The sequence below is a fragment of the Schistosoma mansoni genome, chromosome 4, assembly GCF_000237925.1.
Source record: "Schistosoma mansoni strain Puerto Rico chromosome 4, complete genome".
Lineage (NCBI taxonomy): Eukaryota > Metazoa > Platyhelminthes > Trematoda > Strigeidida > Schistosomatidae > Schistosoma > Schistosoma mansoni.
In genome coordinates this window covers 4,693,232-4,717,663 of record NC_031498.1, presented here as the reverse complement: position 1 = coordinate 4,717,663, position 24,432 = coordinate 4,693,232, and the positions used below count along the sequence as shown (strand labels likewise).

Genomic DNA, 24,432 nt, shown 5'->3' with positions numbered 1-24,432 from the left:
TCCAATCAGCTTTAAATAGAAGCCCCCCCCCAAAAAAAAACATCTATAAAAATGAGGCATAATGTGTTATATTTTTATTGAATAATCGCTTATATTACTACTATATTCATTATGCTTCCAGAGGTTTCTAGAAGAACTCCATAAATCCACTCGCTTTTCTGTACATAGATTAACCTTGGAGTGAAACTCTTATTCTCGTTTCGCGCTTTTTCTCTACTGTGCAAGTTCAAATGCGTAAGTAGTCTGTGAAATTCGATAACAAGTGTTCAAGCAGTAGATTTGTCTATTATTCAAATGCTAAGCTTTTAACCACTTGGAAATATGAAAGACTTTCAAAATTCCACTAATAATTCTTGAGATTTGTCGTTCAAGTAAATAGTTTAGCTTGTAAACAATTTTCAATTTATATATGACATTATAGGGATAATAATCAGTGTATTCGATCAATTTGATGTCGATTAACACCTTTAGATATTTGGATGCTTGACTAATTTACTTCACATATTGCGCAACTGACAAACATATTCTTTTAACCAAAGTATTGATCCCTCCCTCAGTGATGGGTCTGTCAATAAAGATAATGCTTGGATCCACACAATTTAGCTGTCGATTGACCATAAAATTTTAATCCAGATAAATTATTATGAAAGGATGTACCTTGGTACATTTTTCTTCGAATTAAAATATAGTTCTTTTTCAATGCTCATATTCTATCGACCGTTATTCCTCAGAGAACTTTTTAGATTCAATCAAATAACACAGTCGTAGAAATGTTTCCCTGAAAAAAGTGCCACTAAAGCAGTACTACAAAATCGATGTAAACAGAGAAGGATTTAGACCTGAGACGTACGGGTTGAAAGTCAGTTCTCAATAACTAGTACATAAGTCTGAAATCGACTTAGTGAATTGCATTATTTATCATTAAATAATCAGTTATGTAAAATGAATCGAATTTAAGATTCTATACTTAAAAAAATGATAATGATAATAATCATACCTATTTCATTCGTTGGGATTTCAATATCACGAAAATCATCAGCGTAAGGTAAAAATATAATATGAAATCCGGGTGGTATTGTTTGAGTTCTATTAGCACCGTCATCATCATTTGTCTGCTCTGCCTAGGTAAGTGAAATAGATAGAAATCATTCAGTATGTCAGCTGAATATAATGTATGAAATTTATCATAGAGAAAAAGTGACAGCCAAAAAGCACTAAATGGTTGTTGGGGAAATCATCAACAGTGCCTAATGAAAATGCCCCTTCTCTTAAATGGGTACAGAACCAGAAACTTAAAACTTGACACCTTCAAATCACTTAGACGAGATACAATAGTTCATAATTCTACCTTTGATTGATGATTTAAAAAATGGAAGTAGATATTTGGTGCCCCTTGTACTAATGTTTATGTATTCAAATAAAGAAATAGATAACCAAAGTAGTTTTAATGAATCTGAAACTCGAATGATCACACATATTTTATGAATAAAAAACGTTTGGTAAATGTATTTTGTCATATAATCATAAAAAATAATTGTAAAGAGGAATAATATACACATCTTATTATGAATTAGGTATACCACTATATTAGATTATTAAACGAGGTCGTAAGCTCGAATCTTACTTACTACTATTAACTTGGGTTTAAGAGTCTCGTCCGTGTCACTAAACTTAACATATAATATTTTCAAAATGATCAGTAGTTCTTCGGTCCATGTAGGTTAATTAGGAGTTTCATATGAAGTATCCGTAAGCATGGTATATGCTTTGCATTTTCTAAGCGCAAAGTACTTTTACAAGACTGGTAGGACCCTGCGTTGGCACTGACCCTTGGTAGTGAGTAGATAGAAGTAGTTAGGAAGTTCGTATACCTAGGTAGTTGTGTAGTTCATGGTGGTAACGTGAGTGACAAGATCAATTCACGTATAGGGAAAGCCAGAAAGGCTTATGCCAACCTGTGCTATCTTTGGAGCATTCATGATGTTAATCTGTTTGACTGCGACGTCAAATCCTTTAGACCTCGTGACTTATTGGTTATTAGAATTCGACTGCCACTAAAGCATTCGACATATATGACATTGAGCATAGAACACTTAATCATAAACAAAGATTACATTGCTGCATCTATATTTCAATATTGAAACAAAGAGCTGATAATTTAAATAAAGTTTCTTTGAACTAAGAATATAAACTACTTTGTTTTATGATGAAGAAAGACCTACCATTGGATAGAACTCATTTAAAATGATAGAAAATAGGCTGAAAACGCAATTAATTGGAGAAGTAGTAAAAACCTTTTCATATATAACCTAAAGTATTACAATTTATGTAACACTGGTTCAGAGAAAAAATGAACAACGTCGATATTCTTTCTTAACATATATTTAAACAGTTTAAATGACGAGCTGATCTCAGCTTGAGTGTGAGACCGAAGGTCCTTGGCTCAATTCATGGATGCAGAGCCCTGAGTGTGCACTACTGAGGAATCCTACACGAGGATGAAACAGCTGTCCAGTGCTCCCAGGTTTCTAATGGTGGTCTAACTAAGTTCAGTCTGTGATTTAAACTATGAAAATTCTATAAACTTGACAAATCCCCTAAGATTAATATATTAAAATAGTTAATACTAACATTATAAATATATTATTGTTTGTTTATCATTCAGTTATATAAATAATTAACTTTCTTCCTGTTTGAATTCCGAGTAGCTACTAATGTATGCGACACCATAAATCCTTTTAATGCTCCGAGTTTGGGTTCTGATTTCATATAGCCTAACAAACGGTGGATGAAAGTGACGACCAAGTAACATTCTTAATGCGTCATATTGATTGTCATGTGAAGTATTGGGCTTATACTTCGAAGGAATTCAAAAAAAGCAGAAAAAATAACCGACTAATAATTTCCAGTTGTCGATACCTCTTCAGTTGAAATGAGTTCATTATGACGACAGTCTCCACAGACTCCTTACTTACCAAATGATTGTAGTATAGGTATACAATAAACTTTACATTTCTTTGGAACAAGAAGATAAACACCAGTATAAATCACAAAATAAAAACGGATGGAATACCTGAGGAAGTAATGCAACAAGACGAGGAAATTGACCTTTACGTTGAACATATATAGCTATGGCTAATAACTTTCGATGTAAACATCGATTTAATAAAGCGGTAAACCATAAACGACTTCCATGAATTGATTTTTCATCAGGATAAATAAAATGTGCTGGACGAATGTAATAATATCGTTTTAAAAATTTCTGTGATATGAAACCTAATAGGTGTAAACCTAAAATAAATAAAAAATACGAGATGAATAGGAAGATAATTATTCATAGTTGAAACCTATTTTGTTAGAACAATGATTTGACAGTTAATAAAGGCACTAGACATTCATAATCACTGGGTTAATTGATTGAAATCAGACTTCATCAATTGCACTTTAGGCAACTGGATTATGAAACTGAATGATTCGACTTCTAATCTCATAATGGTCACCATTTTTCTACAAGATTAAAAGTGCAGCTTGTTGATGGGTGCCAACTAGCACGAAACCTATAGCTTTTAGGATAGAAACTAATATTTCTACTTTGTATTATGTAATTATTAAATAGCTGTTTTATGAGATTCATATATTGTCCTAATTATAAGCTTTTAATCAACGTATTTAACTGTTGATACATGTCTTATCGTTAATTAATTATGCACACACTGTCCAGTTTTTGTATCATGTATGACTCCAAGTTATGTAAAAAGAATTTTGATTTTTTATTTGTAGTGGGTTAAGATCGTGTAATTGATGTACATAATCCTTTGAGTTTTTTAAAGTCGTATTAATGGTAAGGATATAGACTTGCTGTCTTAGTCTTCTGACTAGTTATATGAGGTAAAAGGAATTGCGTTTAATCAAAAGGAATAAGGGTATTCAGTCGTTACCTGTGGTCGGTCTTTATTAGTCAAAAAAGGTAATTAGTCTAACTAGAGAAACTTAGTCAATAGCTTGACTCATAGAGCCAAGATTATTTGTTCTAACGACACTTTTGAAGAGGAATCAAGACCTATTTGTGATTTATTAAGTGAATACAGATACCTATCAAAACTTCTGAAGAAAAATAAGTCTAAAACTAAATTTGAACAAAAATTACCGACTATACCAAAAAAAGCTTGATTCGTAAAACTGCATTTCAAAGGTGATAATGCCATCAAAATAGTAATTCAATGTATAAGAAAAGACGTAAAAAATACATTTAATGCAGTAAGATCATGCCCATGCTCACAAAATAAATTGCCTAGTTCCCCTGCCTCTATGTGCAACTACCATTTCAACTGCTGTTGCGAGGCTAGTTATACTGGCCAAACAACTAGACAAATACATTATCGGATTTCTGAATATCAATACTCATGGTTGACCAAAAATGACAAAAAATAACAATAAAAAAAATTCATTTTAAGACGTTTGGGTTGATACCTGTCTCCATGTCGATTTCAAATCAGCTTTTGAAATTATCTATAGAACTTTTCGTATGCTTGCAAGATTCGGCTTTTACATAAAGCAAAGACATCAGGAACACACATAATGTTAACTCCATTTTATTTCACGTTCATTTTCATTAATTGTTGTGTATCGGGATAGATATTAGAATACTAGCAAATACGACTTATGTAGATATCCATCTTGTATAGTCTACAAATTGCGTTTGTTTTTTAGAAATAGCTGGATACTTCATTTAAATCACACAGAGGTGGCTACTGGCAAAAAGTAGGGTGGTTTTAAAGAACACAAGTTTCAAAACAAGTAATCTATCATAATTAGTAAAATTTGTAGAAAATTCATTTTCGATCTTTTATTCTAAAGTACAACCTTGCTGACGAGTGTTAAACAGCTCATAAAATAAGTTTAAAGTTTCCTGTCGACTAGCTCTAACCACCACCTTAAATCGCTAATAATTGCGCATGAGAAGTCGAATTACTTAGACTAGTGAAGACATTACAAATTAGAATTACAGATAGAATTCAACGAGCACTAAGAAGGACTTGACAAATGAATATGTCACCATGAATGAAAAATACAGTGAACATTCCTATAATGTATTATTTTATTCCTTCAATTGGCAGAACAATGTGAAAATCATCAATATCGTTTTAAATTATGAATAATGAAGCACTGGTTATTGCTGTTCCGTCTACTAAACATTCCTGGATGCTTCATTATCATTAAAAAGTGATTACAAACGAAACGTCTTGAACTCGTTTCACAATTATGTTCGAAATGAATAATTTTCATGCACTACCAAGTAGTAACCATTTTCATGTTTGTCTGGTCATTTATTGTTTGTCGAATTCTATCAATCGTCAAGTTAAAACATGGGAACCTCTCTATGCGACTCAACATTGCGAGTATTGTATTGAGATGTTAGATAGTTAAAGGTAATCTATATAGTTCGATCATCGTTAAGAGACTAGACAACTTAACATTGTTGACTACTCAGAAATAAATCAATTTCCAGCATCTTATCCTTACAGGAGATCAATCACGGCCCGAGTGGCTCAATAGTAAAGTCTTGAACTGTGAAACTGGATTAGAAGCCTACAGATAACACCAGTCACAGCTAGATTCCAGGCACGTCTTGCTAACAAGCCCAGCTAGCATGAAATCTGTATGGGGAGTATCTCGTCAACTTCATACAACCACCTAACACCCCTTTTTATATCATCCGACCAGTCGCTTACCCCTACTCAGAATGATTATTTCTTGTTTTCAAGTTTTTTAATGATTAGTTATTAATCTAAATCTAGTTTCTATGGCATTGCCCCCAAATGTCCTGGTACGCACGAGGGTCGGAAGAGTCTGCTCTCCAAATTCTCTCATATGGCCACGCCCATATAGCCACTAGCACAGAAGTCCTACTCACTGCCTTCTCGTGGTGGGGGTGTTGTATGCGAAGTTGAAAAGACGAATAGCGAATGTCTGGCGCTTTAACCGAGTTGATGGATATGAAGGATCCACCTTGAGGAGTTAGAAAACCCTAACTCCAAACCAATGTTGCACGTGAGTTCCATAATCTTGAGTGGACAAATGGAGTACGGACCTATCGTTGAAGACCGGCTACTATGAGACCTCATCTCCTAACGGTGCTCCACTGCCTTATGGTTTAGACCTCTGGATCAAAGGTTAGAGGAGTGGTCTACTTGTCAAACTATCTGCTTCGATTTGGGTACTTGGGTAGCATCCCAGCCCACAGACAGATTCGATAGTCCATATGGTGCATATATATTTCGGTGTCCCTCGATACCAATATTTATGTGTTTATATAAATAAATAAATCTAAGATATTCCTGATTAATTTTTCAACATCTTGGCAATTCCATTTCTAATCTACGATTAAGAGTAATACACATTTGTACATCTATGTATCTTTGAATTCTTGTTACCGTATCCTACAAGTCATTAACAAACGTGCCATAAACAGAATAAAACAGCCGAAAATAAATATTTGAGAAAAAAACTTTTCCCTGAACCCCTCTCCATCTCACATACACACATACTTTCTTGTTTTTACGTCTGAATGAGCGTTTTCCGGTTTACATAAATTAAGACATTGAAACTTAATCAAATCAAAATTAAATATTACCCTTTATTTGTGAATAATTAGAACAAATTGACACTTGAATGAAAACAAAATGAATAATCTTCTTTCCTTTTTCGTCATATATATCCATTATTAAATATGAATAGATGTTCCTAAGAAGTGTAGTAATTTATGTTAGTAGAACAACATTCCCATTAGCACAATGAGAATATCAGTTGAAGAAGAGGGGATTCAAGAAAGTATTCCGATAAGCGAGTAAAAAAACAGGATTGACTCCCCAGCACATTCGAAAATTCAGAAGACAATGGGTGAAGAGTAATGAAAGAAACATTTGATACCCAACAACTAGTTCTGTACAAAGTGAAACTTTATTAAATTTACACGTATAATCCTTTTTTACATTATTATTATTAACTCATTTACACGGTACGAACTAGTGTACTTGGATGTGAGCCGCACTCTGAGCATGAGAGCTAATGAAGCTGCCTGGTATATTAAACTGAAATAGGTGGAGACTGATCTGAACTGGTAACTTAGTGACTGAAGTCAAACACTTTAACCACCACCGACTCACAGTGATATGGTAAACCACATCCGCAATAGGCTAAATTCGGATAAAGAACCTCCTAGCTGGAACTTGCAAAATCAGCGCAGAAGAAATGATAGCCAGACCCCAAGAAGATCATCAAGAAAAAGACGTTTTCCTCAACGCCTTCAGTTGATTCCAAGGAGCAAGACTTATTTTTCAGGCAGGAAAGTTAGTATGTTAAGCCAATGAGAAGGTCAGTCGATGGCAATCAGAAGTGACCTGAAGGACAAGGGCATTTCATTGGCTAAGCGCATAGCAGATAGTGTATCAGTACTGAATTTCGGACACCGTCCGTCACAATACACCGCTCTACTTAACTCCTATTAATAAACTATGAATCATAATCTAAATACTTAAATGCACAATGACTACCACCAATGTTATTCTTTGATTCGTAAACCAGAATTATACATAAATATACACTCCATGGGTTTAATTAAGTGTTTGAAGTAAGAAGTGTACCTAATAATATGATTGTATTACTAACTAATATATGGAAATTGGATTTAAAGAGAAATTTCAAAATATTACAATGATTCCATGTGAAGCAAAATCATTAGTGACCCAAAACAACATCCTAAATGTAACTGTAGTGAAGTTGACATTAAGGTCAAACCAAATAACATTTTCAAAAAAAAAGAAATTATAAACAATCATTAATCAGAGAATACAATAATTTGGTTTTTCACTGTGTTAAAGTAGCTGATCGGAACTAATGTACAATACAAAATGATCAAGGTACGTTAAACTATTGTAAAACAGAGACAATCGGATAACGGTTTCGTCATAGTATAAGACTTCTCCTCCCTGGGACCACCGGCTAAGTAACGCAGTTGTTAGGAAACGGGTACTAGGTAAGGATGGCAAATCGATTGATGAAGCAGTGAAACTTCATCAGTTGAGATAGCTGCGACACGTGTTAGGTATCTCCAACCACCGACTGCCCCGATGTGCAATGTTTTATGATGTAGGAGTAGGTTGAAAGAAAGCTAGGGGCGGCCAGACCAAAACGTGGCACAAATCCATGAAGTCGCTGACAAGTGGACTGAGCCATGTTGGTATGTGTAAACTACCTGGTTGGGATGAGCGAGATGATAGCAATCTATGGTTAGAGAACTTGAATGACATGGCTCAAAATCGTTTGCAATGGCGAAAGTGCATCCACTCTTTGTGTTCTACTAAATTCTAATCTTCTGAATTCTTCATATCTCTATCTTTTTTCTCTTTCCAAATTTATTTCAATGGATTATACTCCTTCAATAATATCTTCAAACCCTAATCTTTCACATTAATGTTTATACTCTTACTATTTCTACCACTATGGAATTTGAATCGACAACTTCATCTCTGTGCTAATGTGGTATGACAACTTGAACTGATGTACGTACGTACAAAGTTCTACGTTGTGACTGACTGAAGACTTCTCCTCAGTGATCCACATACATAAGGTCTAAAAAGATATCGGAACCAGAATTTCTAAACCTCGTGACAAGCCAACTAACATTTAGATAACTGGATTGGCAACCAATAGTTTATGTTCCAAATTTCAGTCAATTTATGATATCGAGCAACCAACATTCAATAACACCGGTGATATGTTTCACGACATAGTTGAACTCCAAGGTCCTTGAGTTCATACTAGAAATTACGGAATTATTCCAGTAGTTAATCACTAACACAAACATATTATCACCACTATTAGTATTAGAAGCCTGTGTAAATTATTTAAGTTGAAAATAATTTGCACCCAAAACTTAAGTTTAAAAGTAACGCGCTACCCTTGATATCTGAAAGTTCTAAGTCCCATAAGTGTTTGGGCTGCAGGTGTGCAGTGTCAATGAGTCCCTCACAATCACTAACATCAGGTAGTCTTTGGTTTACAACAGTTATCCAAAGTTAAATTCTGTTGATGAACAATCTGCATAAACTTACCATTTTTAACAATTATATCGTTATTATTCATATTTTTTACAGCTATAGCATAGAAAATTAATTAAATCTAATAAACCCTAATCAAACTGGAAATATTCGACCACTGATATGCATATGGTGTGATCGAATATAACTAAAACCATTGGACAACGACAACCGAATAGTCCGAATGAACAAAAATAATTAATGAAATTGAGAAAGAAAGATTGATAACAAAATTTTCAACGGTCATATTATACGTAAACAAATACAACAAACATGAGTCAGCGTCTGTTCATAATATCTGGCAAATATGAATTGTATAAAAGAAGACTGAAACTAATAAAAACTATACTTGTAAGTTAAATTCGTAACACATCGATCTTATTAGGCGTATTACTGGAAGTCAGAGAACATCAGACAGCTATTTCGTCCTACTATGAGGCTCCTCAATAATGTACGCGCACAATACAATTAGAGATAGAATCCAGAACTGTCAGATCTTTCAATGAACACTTGACCGGTAGAATCATTGAGTAGGTACCCAGTGGTACACATTTCCAACTTCAATAAACGTACGAAATAACACGACGGTTATCGAATGCCATTGGTGACAACTATTTCATTTCCAACAAGTCTGGACACCACCCGTCACAGATGCACACGACAACATTAAAAACATCATAAAGTAAGTTACTAATACACGCTAACTATCATATTTTATCAGTATAAGGTTGCGAAGATAGTTGAGTTTCATTGAAATTATGAACCGATCTAACTTAAACCACCAATGAAAATCTGGCAGCACTGGATAGCTGTTTCGTCCCAGTATGTGACTTAACAATGTACATCCACAACGCTGCATACGGGGACATTCAGTGCATCAATGTTTCGAATATTACATTGACTAATATCAATCCATGACGAATGAAACTTACGAAATAAACCAAACTCTAAGAAATACCTTCAAAAACATTAATGTCTCCAAACTAAATTATAAGATTTACATGAATATAAACAATAAGATTGTATATATGTTTATTTAGACGGTTTGGTTTACATAAAATTAGTATGAAGAGAGGGGCATAAAACTTCATTATGATGGTTAAATTGAATTTATCAATATTAAATATAACAATCGAAACTTCCAGAATTTGTAAAAATAAAAAAAGTGAATAAGAGGTAATCAAGAAGAAAGTTATTCATAAATTCAATATAATAATCGTTTAGTTTAATATTCAATTCTCATTTAAGAATTTCTGTTATATCCCGAAGAGAATTATGAATGGTAACTTTTGAGAACTATCTATGGACCAATATAATATGTGTATTTAGTATTGTATAATTGTTAAGTAACTAAACTATTCATATTCATGTCCCTCTTATTATAAGCTTTATTTTGACTCATAGGCTATTATTATACGATTTACCGTTCTTGAGTTATCCTCAGTCTAGTTGTTACTGTTCCCCCTATTAACGGCCACATTTAGTTGAATCTTGTACAAATGTTATTTTCTGTTTTATGGTACGATGTGGTCAGTTTGTTTGTTACATAAACTCAGTATGTTTGAAATATAATGATTCATAATGCAGAGACTGTTATTGGTGTTCTGGATTTAACTGGCTGGGCAAGGCAGGAAGCACGACCGATAAGTACTCTAGACTGATCGTACGGGTTTTGTGTATCACTGGTCCGATTGATAAATCACTGATCTCTAATTGGAGGCATTATCAGTTCGTATATCAACTGGACACGCAGGCAGGCTACAAGTTATAACAATTTCAATGCTTAATTATTTAAGTATTTTATTATATATTATATATTCTGATTTCTAACTATGCATGAACAAGTTTGAAATCAATTAGAGATGGAATTAAAAAAAAAGATATAGGGAGAGGGTATTGACATAAGTTTAAAGAATTGGGTGAGTGAAAAAAGGATAGGATAGTTTAGCGTACATCAAAAATTAGCCACGTTTTTTTCAAGTTACGTCATAGGGAGGCTAAGTGATACTCAAGATGAGGAGAGATGATAAAATTATGGTAGAATAAAGGGTTAAACATGGCTATGTTGTAAGTAGAGCATCATTTATTTATTTAAACACATAAATATTGGTACAACGAAGCACCAGATATATATGCGTCACACAAATCTCATTTGATTTGTGTGAGGGCTGTAATACTGCCCAGGTGTCCAAACTGAACCAGGTAGTTTTCTTAGGGGGCCACACCCGGAGCCTTTGACTTAAAGGTCTGATCCACAAGGCAGTGGAGCATCGTGAGGAGATGCAGCCCCATGGTAGCCGGTGACCGACGACTGATTCATACGTCATTCGTTCCTTCAGGATACTGGAGCCAGCCCATGTGCACCATTGGTTTGTAATCAGGGTTTTCCAAGTCCTCATGTACAGTAAAACGTTTTTCTTGTTATTTTAAGCTATAATTAATTAAATGTACATATTAAAAGGAATCTGTATACATAAAGAGTGATACTCTTTTGAGAAAATATATTCTTTACAGTAGAAGACCAGACACTGTCTTTCTTTGAACTTCCTAATAGCTAAAATCGAGAGTACTGGGGATGGTCATATTGTAGAAGAGAGATTGAGTATGTTCATTAATTCGGTAAAGTTGTGAATAAGTACTATGTTGATATACTAAAATAAGTTATAATGACAATTGTTTACAAATTAAATAATAATAATAAACTGTATGAAACAATACTTACCGACAGGAGCAATATTACGTACAGCTTCAGTTAATTCATCTTTATCAAAGCATATATAACGACCATCAAGTTTTATGCCACGTACTAAATCATGAGATGGTAATAAATCTTTAACTGGATCAAAAGATCCGTATGGATCTATAATTTTATAATAATCTCTATGAACACGTACAGTTTTATTATCTGAAGATGAAAGCCATATTGGAGAAGGTAAACGTGTTGGATAAACTAAACAATACACTGAAATACCTAAGGTAAGATTTTTCGATGATCCAAGATGAAAAGGCAAACGAGCTAAACGTGATCGACGTAATTCATGTGAGTTAATACTAGAATAAACAAATAGAAAAAAAATTAGCAAAATAATTAGAATACTTGATACGTAAATAGGCAGTCATTGTTGATTGTTTGTTTAGAAGTAGCTGACTTCGATATGGAAATTTATGAATACTGAAATTTAATCATTTAGGAATTAAGACAGATATCAATGATAAGACTGAGTATGACAACGTGCTCTATTATGAACTGACTAAAATTGGGGAATAAAATCACTTGATTCCAATTCATATCTAGACTCAAAAGTTTAAAAAGAAAACGATTTTGTTCAGGGTTTTTTACTTTTCATCAATAACGAGTATCAAATACTAGAATGGAACAATTAAACAATACGCTGGTTTTCAATAGTTCTCTGGCTGGTAGAATTAAATGATGAAATCTCTTATCAAACTAAACTAACACCCGGAAACCAAATAAATAATCAACCGAAATCTCAGAATACTTCGTACGTGGCTTGAAATGGAGTCCAAGATGAACATTTCTTCCTATTTGTGACTCGTCAGATAGGTATACCTGCATCCTAGTATTGATGTTTACATTGATACTGGGACCTAGTACATTTCATTTAGAATGCATAACAACGCGTTATCCACTAAGTTACTAACTCCATATAGTCACAAAATAGCCCAACAGCTATGAAGATATTAATAAGGGTTTACATTTTCCCGTAGTTAATGTTAAAGACCTCGATCGATCAGTCTCTATTGCAATATATATATCCTAAACGGATTAACTTGACATTGCTAATAGTTATTTTGATATTGAAATAAGCATCACCAACTAGACAATCACTAGATACTAAAAAGAACTAAACAGACATTGATCTTCATTAGAAATCTGCTGTCATTACTCTACTCAGTGAAAACGAATGTTTGAAATTTAAATTGTTCAATTTTTCGGTAAGCACTCTGTCTTGTTCACCATTTGCTTTCAATCCAATAATCGATGCTTACTAGTACTCATCAGTCTGAAAAACAGAAACTGATCTTCGTCAAAACGCTATATAAAATAATATAGACATAATGCCACTACTTAGTAATTAAGTGAATACTTGTGTACTCAACTCTTAAGCTATAATGCTGAAGTGAGTGATAGCAATTCACTGTCCAAATAATAATTAGTAAAGTAGGATTTTTGAACCAAATATTTTAAAAGGAGTGAGGTTTTTACAATTAGTGAACCATTATTTCACTTCATCGTCAATAATTTACTTACTACTGCGGTGTGTACTACTTATACGGATAGACATAAGTAGTATGTAGCAGGAATTGAAAGTCGAATGCTTACCAACAGAAGATTGAAATAAAGAGAAGTGAAAGGAAACTGAGAGCAATCGGAATAACAACAGGATTAGAAGAATGATGGAGTATGTAAAGGACATCTCAAGGAAGATGTGTAGATGATATATTTAATGTATGATTTTCATATTCAGATTTATGAAATCTTTCCTAAATTTAACCTATGTTAAAGTACTTATATTGATTACCAATAGAATTACGCTCGTTAGTGGTTCTAGAGACTGAAGAGTACATCATAAACTGATAACAGTTGAAAATTAACTAAAGACAACTCGGATAACTGTTTCAATATTGAAAATTATTTATATCTTGTATAGTCAGATCCAATAGGGATCATTCCCCTCTAACAAAAAAACCAAGCAGTGATAACCAGTAAACAATTTCACACAGGTTTTAAAAGTTCAATCAGTATTACACTGGAATATGATAAACAAATGTTCCTACCTCTTCCAATACATTTGTTAAAAGAACATTTGGACAAATCAATAATACAGTCATTGAAAGCATCAAAATATCAACTTACCGGCTCAATAATTCATCAAGACGTTCAGTTGGATCAGGATGATAAGAAGATTTGTCTACATCAGGATACATTAATTCATCCTCTAATAACTCCTAACAAAGAAAAAATATATGGAAAAAACTAACTATATCCAAATATATTTAGGTACGAGATTTTAACAAATAAATAGAAAGCTGAATATCAAATGATTAATCTGATAAAGTGAAACTTTAGAAAGTAAACATGAGAGAATCAACAAGTGTACGAATGGAGTTTGTATGGTGGTGATTAGGGGTGGACAGTAGGAAACACTGAACTAAGGTTTTGTGCTTTTTGACACTCGTTAGCGAGGTATAGCTGTAATATTCAGATAACAGGTGCTCTCTGGAGACTTTGATCCCCTGTCATCCAGCTTCACAGTCAGAGACGTTAACAATGATGTATGTATCTGGGCAACGACTAACCTCCTGTAGAACTAAGATACATTTACAAGTGATTGATTCCTAACCAGTGTTATGTATCCCAAATCCTTATTAGGGACGATTGAGTTCTATTGATCAAGTTGAAATGTGGCTACTGGCCTTAGTGAGTTGACAATTTGTGCGAAGTTCATTTAAGAATAGAAACATTATAGTACAGAGTGACTAGGACACAACTTACATGCTATACCAAGCTGATGTTATAGATTTTTGAAGACAATTAGTAAGAAAACCTTATAGATCTGGATTTTTTTTTTACTTTTTCATGTTTATCAGTCAAATGGCTTTAAAGTTTGCAAAGAAGTTAGATTTTGTTGGAGACTTGATGCTAACGATGATAATTACGGAAACAGTAATGGCTGACTTTTAAAGTAATAACAATTGGAGAACCACGTAAGTAAATGTGATAATCATAACTCTACATGTGCACATAACACTTTATAAAATCGGATTATAATCGAAACACTAAACTAAGCTTTGAAGAATTTCTTTAACCTTTCTTAGACGTTGTTAACAGAAACTATTTATCCAATCAAAATAAAAAAATTGAACCAGTTCTGAGTCTATAGCTTAATGATTGAATGAAGGTTATATATACTATTGACTAAAAGTTTCTTAAGACTTGCTATTGATATTAATTAATATGATAGTTTCATTTGAAGATTTGTTTAATTTGTTAGAAAAGACTAGCTTTTATATAATACAAGGTTATTAATGATACCCTGTTAACAACTAACAATGAAAACTAGTGAAATAACAGTGGGATAACAGCTTTGATTAGAGTAATTAACCTTCACATGCCAAAGTATTCCTGGTAATAAGCGAAAAAGATCATGTTTACGTATTAAAAGTCAAGATAGTATTCTGAGTTAGGGTTGACACCCTATGGAGTTATTATTAGCACATGATATCGGTTATAATTTAAAAAGTTTAAATAATGTATTAAGAGTAAGGCTGAAGTTTTGAGTTAGGGTTTACAAATAAGGGTCAAGGTTTTCATCACGATCTAGCTCCATTAGACACTCTTGACTACTCATTGAATCACATTGACCACTTCAACACACTATCTACCTTAGGAATAGGTATTTTTTGTTATTTAAGTTAAGAATCAACTTAAATTTACATTTTACTTGAGTAATAGATATTTTTATTGATTCCGTAAATTTTAAGAGTCAATTATTGTCAAATTTCATTTAGTTTATCATAACATGCAACTTATCTATCATTGCACCTTAAATTTAGCGCGCAGCTATCTTAATTCTGATTGGTCAACTCAAGGCCGTCAGTGTACCACATCTATTATTGTATACGGTGTAATTACTCGTTAAATGTAGAGATTTCTTTTGTTTTTTTTTAAAGAATATTATCTAGAAAGTTGAAAAAAATCATATGCCAAGATTTTTTTTTTCTAAATTTATCACTTGACAACTAAATTATAAAATCATGAAAGAAATCCATTGTATCCATCATTCATTAAAATGAAGATGTTTTACAAATGAAAAATTATTTTATCGATAATGTTATCATTTACTTAATAAGTTGTATGATCATATTTACATTGAATTTCATACATTGTTATTGTCTATATAATCAAATAGATGAATGGTGATTAAGTCATTAAACAAAGTAAATATTGAAGTGTAACATTAAGGTAAGATACAATATGAAATAATTGGTAATGATGACGAAAAGAATGAGAATAATAATGTTTATAAATAGTAAGTATAATTGTATCTATGCATGAATAAGTTTGAAATCATTTAGAGATGGAATTCAAACAAAAAAAGACATAGGGGAAGGGTATTGATGTAAGTTTAGAGAATTGGGCGAGTGAAAAAAACGATGGATGAAAGGATGGTTTGGCGTACATCAAAAATTAGCCACGTTTATTCAAGTTACGTAATAGGGAATAATAATTTATAAAAGAAATGTAACAGGAGAACTGTCAGTTTTGATAAAATAGAGGCTAAGTGATTCTCAAGATGAGGAGAGATGATAAAATTATGGTAGAATAAAGGGTTAAACATGGCTATGTTGTAAGTAGAGCATCATTTATTTATTTAAACACATAAATATTGGTACAACGAAGCACCACATACATATGCACCACACAAATCTCATTTGAATTGTGTGAGGGCTGTGATACTGCCCAGGTACCCAAACTGAACCAGGTAGTTTTCTTAGGGGGCCACACCCGGAACATTTGATCTAAAGATCTGGCCCACAAGGCAGTGGAGCATCGTGAAGAGATGCAGTCCCATGGTAGCCGGTGACCAACAGTTGATTCATACGCCATTTGTTACCTCACGATACTAAGCGACATTCATAATAATTGTGTAGTTCATAACGATGATCAAATAATCCATTTATAATAAGAAATGAGCATGATTATATAAATTTCGTTTTAAATGTTAACGATAATAAGGAATATAGTAGACACAAAGAAATGTACAAAGAAGACCATTCATCTATTGTACTTACATCATACAATAATTTATAATCAAATTTTGTATTTTGTTGTTTAATCGGAATAACTTCAAGTTCAATTCCATATTGTTTCATATCGGCCATTTTAGCAATTGCTCTACGCTATAATTAATGAACAATAATGAAGAAAAAGAAATTAGTGAGGACCCAATGAAAAGGAAAATGGCTTATTTTAAACAAAAATGAGTTCATGTATTATGTTAGTTACAGATTAATCTCAGTTACGGTGCTATTGATAACCAGAGTTTATTGGATAACTGTTAATTCCTAGTATAAGACTTCAAAATTGTACAGACGACCCAACCAGGAAACGAACCATAAGACCTTCAGTTTTTGCGATAAGCTTTCAACAATTAGAATCGTTGGATCGGTGTCCATTATGGAACATTTCCAATTTTAATCCATTTCCAGTAAAAAGCGAACATCGTATAATTTTTCAGTGATGACAATGATTTCACCTTAGACACATCTGAACTCTATTCAAACTTCAGGGACATCGTGAAATAAGTCGTTAATGGGCTAACTAATATAGTCTAGTCAAACGGGTGGTTCGTGATTGCAAATGATACTCTAAAATCAGAATGTGACGAATACAATCTACAAATTGAATCAAACTTCATAGAACCCCTTCAACTATAAACAGACTCAATAATTTTCCTAAGAAAAGGCAAACGCTTAATCCCCTTAAAGAACATAAAGTTGATCTGAAACAAAAGGCTGGAAATTTTCTGCTTCAAATGAAAACGTATTTCAATTATATTTTTATTCTATCAAGTAACATCCTGATTGGTGTACGAACTGTTTCTATTAATCCCGTCAACACAGATTAAAGGTTCGAAAATGGATATAGCCACTTGCCGAAACATACACAATTATCGATTCCAGGTTAGTTGGATTTATTCAGTAGACAAGTTTAGTGTCCACATCTTTTGTAGTATGGAAATAGATCGTTTTCAGCTCTAATGAATATTGGCTGTCATATCATTGGAAACCAGGGAAGTATCGGACAGCTCTTTTGTGGTGGTGTGATAAAATGAAGACTACGTTTGAAATACAAAAAGCTCCGTAATTAAATAACAGATATATATCTTCACTTGTGACAAACTTTAATACGGTTTGTGATAGAAATTCTCAGCTATGACGACATACTAAGTCAATTATTTCGAGAGTTGAAGGTTCTAACTCATCAATTATACCAAATGACGGCTAGAATACACTAAAAATTAGGTTAACTTGAGAATGTAGACCGCGAGGTTTCTATTTAGTGACTTAACACTACTGTAATTTTAAAAGTTCCAGAATGTCGTTAGTTTGATCTTGTCTGTCCCCACTACCATGACGAAGCTGCTAACCAGCATTCCCTGTTTCCCAGTGCTTTTCCAACTGAAGTTAGGTAATCTAAAGTCATATAAAATCTCTATCAACCCAACTTAGCATTTAAGGATGTATAACAACCTCCGGATAAACTTTAATACCTAATAATTTCCCTGTAACCAACTTACATTAAATTATTGACTAGAAGTATGTGAAACTAGTTCACAGAACTGAAACCCGTACTAAACAGAAACCACATTTTAGAAATAAGGCTGAGGTTTGGGTGTCTATTACTATAGGTAAAATGATATGCATACTGAACATAAACGAGAATTTCGAATTACTCAACTGTTTCATAGGACAAGAGGAAATGAAATGTTTTGGATATCTTTAAGGGATATAATTCACTGAACTAGTTCAATGTCTAAATTTTAAAACCCAACTGTTTAAAACAGTTTGTACTAACATTCTTTAACACTACCGTGTGCAATGCAGGACGAACCTTAAATTCAAGTTGATCTTAGTAAATAAAAAACGATGAACATTAGTCCTTAAAGCACTTTGATATAGACGCTAAAATCAGTTGTCATTAGTGTCAAGGACCCAGAAACTTTTACGACCAACAACTTGATATTTACAAGCATTTTCTAAGTATTAACAAATAGAAAAATAACAACTATCCACAGTTGAATACACTCAGACATTTTGAGGAATCGGTTTACAATTTTGATTGGAGTTATACAGTTAGCAACCTGTTCAACAACGTTGAATAAGATGAAACTTACAATTAGGTTAGCAGCTCTGAGATTTGCAAATAGCCAGTCTTAAAGAAGCTAGTTAACATGTTGGCAGACCTTTACAATAAACTTAAAAGATTACATAAATTTTGATTACAACTGATAGGTGAACAAGATTGATCAGTAATGGAATAAAGCGATCAAACGAAGTTCAGCACATATCACGAAGCACTTTAGAATTTCTTTTAAACAAGACGTTCACGGAAAAAGACGGTTTTTTACTTTCAATTAATCAATAAACCTTAGTCAATTATTTCATTATATGTGACTTAGAACCCAACATATATGTGCATCAGTTCGAGCCTCCATACCAAATTAGGACAGCGACATAAAATTATCTCAAGACAAATCCCAGAGTCGTTACAGTGTCAGTAGTAGTAAAAAACATTAGGTGTAGAAAAAGAAAGTAAAAGTAGATTTCGGGACTTATATTCTGAAGAAAAACAAGGAGTAAATACATCTGGGCCCTTGCAAACGATTCTGAACCAGTCTTAAACAACTGGTTAAGATAACCATCCGGACCCAAAACAGGTGGTCTACAGCTATCAACATGGCTCAGATTATTAATAACTTCATAAACACGTCTCATTTCTTGATTTAACCGCTCCTAGAGTTCTTTCAACTCACTTCTACACCAGACAATATTGACCGTCAATGTAGGTGGTATTGAATATGTTACGTTTTATATCATATCAAATAATAATCGCTAAAAAAACGATATTAGGACATTAAAAAGATATGAACAAAGGAGGCGATATGTAAACTCCGCTTGTTATAAACCAATTTATCTTATAACATAAATACTGATTTGACAAATAACAGTGTTGACAATTTAATAACCATGACTAAATAAAGTAAACAAGTTCAAAAGGCATATAACACTGACTTTCAAATTTGCATTTTTATTTACTGGATCAGGATCATCGGTTAACAAAAAGATGTGTTTGATACCAAACGTCTTTGAACTAAAAATGATAAAATTGGATTAAAAAGGTCGCTGTATATATTGTTAAATAAATGTGTTATGATAGTCAGCATTAATCAGTGTGGGAGATTGGCACGAACAAACATCGACTTCATTGCCGCAACATACATAAATACAGTAAGATGAAATTAACAAGATGAACAAAAAAAAGAGTTCAAATAATAATACTATGGATGATAAGACGAAAGATTGAACATACGAAGAAAGGGTATTGGAAGCTAAAATCTAGAGGGAAATAATAAATAAATAGCCACTAGTCAATCAGTTCATGGGCTGATGCCATATCTTGTTTTGACAACTCCTAACTTCCAACCTATTCTTAGGCCAGTCAATAGTGGGTCTCAAAGTAGACAATAGTCAGGCACATGTCGTATGTGTTCCAGTTATTCTACACGATACAGATTCACAGCATAATCAATTGATTAATCATCTTTATCTATAACCATACACCTAACCTTGACCAAACTTCCAGTATACTGGTGAATAACCATAAAATTGCACTAACACTAAATCAATGACTGACAATCACTTTGTTTCTTTGTATGAAAGAGAATGACAGTTTCCACAAGATTGCATATACAATCTCTTGAACACCAAACAGCCGAAATCTAGGTCGAATGCTTCCCGCAAACTTGATTTCAACATAGCATCGCCGAACAAATCACTAAATGTAGTGACTATATTGTAATATGATAGGTAGAATTGAATCAAAATGTGGTGGAGATTGACAAAATATATTTTAAAACTTAAATTACTGATTGAATCAAAATGTGGTGGAGATTGACAAAATATATTTTAAAACTTAAATTACTGATTGAATTCGCCAGAGGATAACGGCTCAAGATAGAATTCCAACAAACAGTTTACAGATAAGTAGGGAGTTCTATTAAACAAAATCGGAATGTTAAATTAGTGTGGCATCTGAGTATCAACAGATTTCTGTGCTAGTTTTTTTAGCCTAATATTTTCACCTAAGTGGTAAAAACAGTGACTGCCAAATGTACAACTAGACTAACTTATTTCGCATCGATTGAGAAGAAGTGAAACTTCAAATAAATTCTCTATCATTCAAATTCTCATAGATACAGAGCAGTTACCACTTTATGATTTGACTGGTAAATAATCCCTGCAGAATCAAATTAATTACTCTGACTGGTCAGTGATGTATCAACAATGTTACAATATTTAACCGTTTGTACTGATCATAGACAGTCTATTATATGTTTAATGCAAGCACTAGGCTACATCAGTCAATAACGTGTAGAGTGAATAAGGTAGAGTCATAAAGATATAGGCAGTAATGTTAAAAACAATGGAGCTTTACAGACGAATTTTAACCCCCTCTAAAAGTGAGCAGTGTACAAAACTCACACAGTTCAATGAAATATAGTTATGTTTATTTCTGAATCCGATATTGCTACTTTCACTGGAAGAGAAAAGTAGTCCGGCAACCAGTTGTCTTGTCTTTGAACTAGGTCTATTTGGGAAAAGCTTACTTTACGACTAAATGTTGTAAATAGCTATCACACAGTAACTGAGTATCCTTGCATAACATTCATTGATCACCATTCTACTCATTAATTTCACAATCTAAAACGTGTATGATGAGGAGTCCCATACTGGGATGAAACGGCTTTTCAATGCTTCTAGGTTCTCGATTGTGGTCTAACTTAGATCTAATCATGATTTTGATGAAATTCGACAATCTCCACGACCCCTTACTAACGACGAAAAAATAATCTACGAAACTTACCTGGTGATAAATTGATTTTGACAAGCCCACAATGCTTCGTGTAGAGGAAAAGTAATATTAGGTTGATTTACAATAGTGCCATATCGTTTTTCCAATTCATCTGGTTTTAATTGTCTCAACTTTTCAATTTCTAATATACGTGTAGAATCAGCTAAACCTAAAGGCTAAGTGAATTATATGTATATTATAGAACCAATTTAAAGTTAAATAAAAAGGAATATGGTCAATTTAATTCATCATATGAATAAACTGAATATAATCGACGCAGATACAGGTGGAGCGGACCTCGGACTTGTGAAATAGTGTTTGAAAGTTGGATATCTTAATTATTAAGCACTCATTTTATCATATGGATAGACAGATATATATTAACTTTATACTTCTGAAGTTGAATATAACGTCAGAACCACCGCATGAACGAATGCTTTAAAGGCGGGACGAGTGTGGTGTGGTCTACTTATATCCATATAAGTAGTATATGGTGGTGGTCAGACATGGAATGTATTTTGGCAGAAGACCGTTGAGGAAAGAACTCAAACGAAGCGCAATCCGTAGGAAAATGCACGAACAATGGAATTAAAGAAGAAACAGTGAAGATTGAGACTATTGGTTGTTAATTTGCAAATTAACTGTCCATTGTATGGTTTTCAGAATTTACTGAGATAGTCTGTAATGTTTGCTTAAATACATTCGATTGTCCCCAACCGGTGTTATGTTCACTACAAGCCCAATATGTATAACAGATCTTTATACTTTCCAAACAATGAAACAGATATGAAATTAATCAAACGATAATAATGAAACTTATCAACTGAACTAATTATACAATCTATGTGAAATATTTGGAATTCGTTTTGAATCCATACGTAGTTGTAATGAGTACATTGTTTTAAGCCATCCTCTTAGTCTAGTGCCTAAAAACTCATAAGGAATAAGTTCTTTTACTGAAATGATTGACGACTCTCAAATGATACAGATGTCTGGTTATACTACAAGATATTGCGCAACACATGTACTTTAAAAAACAAATGGAATAGATTTAATTATCAAAATAGCCTGATGGAGTATATAGAAAATAAACATGAATTTTTATCTGACTTCATGAAGAAGTATCACCCCACACTGAATGTCCTGGATCGAAATTTCCTAACAGTATACAGCTTCTATCAAGGAAAACGTCCACGTTTGCTCGTAATTGATAAGATGGTTACCCGGAATTGAATAACAACAGAAACAAGATAATTGTAACTGGAACTGTACATACTCCAATACAATTGAATAATGTTCTATCATATTACAATGTAATCACCAAGAAACTAAAGATGTGTAAGTTTATTAATGCAAAAAACTGTTTGCCATTTCGTATTATTTCTCTACGAGCTCTTCAATATAACCATCATGATGTAAATTTGCTGATTCCACTTCTTCTGTGAAGCTAATTATATTTGGTGTACAATGTGACCAATTCACCACTGACTTTCTGACAACTAATTCAGTTGACTGAGACTAAAACCCAACTTTATATATGTTAAAAAATATATGCGATGCTTCCCCAGTTATCTGAACCCCATGGAAAGTTCAAATATTCAATCTAATGACTTAATCTCGCATGTTATAACCAGTAAGCGCTTTAAATAAATGCTAATATCAGTAGAATAATACTGAAGTTACATAAATCCCAACAGTAAATTAAGCTAGAGAATGATGTTTTTTAAAAACGAATACACAAGTATTGGTTTTTGTCAAGTTAAAAATTCAACCTAAATCCTAGATATTTTCAAACTATCACAAATGCTTATTAAGATATAAAGAATGTAGGGTTTTTGCAAATTTTATGACATTTCACTCTTCTTTTAACAAGTGAAAATATATTTGCACGATGTATATGATATCTGTTACCTGATGTATCTTTGGCTGGTTTTAAATTATCCAGGCAAGGGGTGATAACGATATGTAAATGAAATGCTACTATTTTCGGTATATATATGTAAAGTGTAAGTACTATGATGTCTAATGTGATTTCTTTTTCATCCACGAATGCAACAAACAACTTTAACTACTAAAAAAAGCAGTCGATTTGTGAATACTCTAGTAGTTTGTGTTCAGTGACAAGCTGAATTAATCTAATGAGGCAACGAATAGCGGTACATTTTTAAGTAACATGGTATAGTGGACCTTCATGAACTCTGCTATGACGCTCAGTTATATTATATTGTAACTCTCAGTAGTTAATAATATCACAAAGTTGTCAGGCATCAGTTATACTGATCGATTGATAATGAACGCTGTATATACATTAAATGAAACGGGAATGTACAATTTATTCATCTTATTTAGTCCTTATGGAGATTTAAAAATAGTTTAAACCGGTTTTCAGGTATTACTTTATATCTCGATGATGTGAAGTCTACTTAATCAGTTAATCAATTGTAAACACCATCGAAGTTGGAACAAATGAACACTGGCCTATAATATCATATTTCAACATAAGCAGAGAGATGAGAAATTGGACAAAATGATAATCGAAAAAGTCCGATCAATAATAACTACAACCAATATACAAAAATACTAAACAGGGAGGATATAGTTCGGAAAGGACACAATGAAATCGAGGAACAGAAATTATGAAAAGCATTATTGAAACTCAGGAATTAAAGTAAA

General features: G+C 33.0%; 1 protein-coding gene across 1 annotated transcript in view; it reads right to left on the bottom strand.

Moving 5' to 3' along the window:
* Smp_211060 (acylaminoacyl-peptidase (S09 family)) overlaps positions 1–24,432 on the bottom strand; it is a gene marked incomplete at both ends in the record, with an annotated part of 32,227 nt that overhangs the window by 5,264 nt on the left and 2,531 nt on the right. The window contains 7 exons of the mRNA XM_018796602.1: positions 998–1,121; positions 3,074–3,291; positions 11,821–12,149; positions 13,978–14,069; positions 16,917–17,024; positions 19,920–19,998; positions 21,772–21,935. Coding sequence (XP_018651727.1) covers positions 998–1,121; positions 3,074–3,291; positions 11,821–12,149; positions 13,978–14,069; positions 16,917–17,024; positions 19,920–19,998; positions 21,772–21,935 — 1,114 coding nt within the window. The remainder of the gene's footprint in view (positions 1–997; positions 1,122–3,073; positions 3,292–11,820; positions 12,150–13,977; positions 14,070–16,916; positions 17,025–19,919; positions 19,999–21,771; positions 21,936–24,432) is intronic.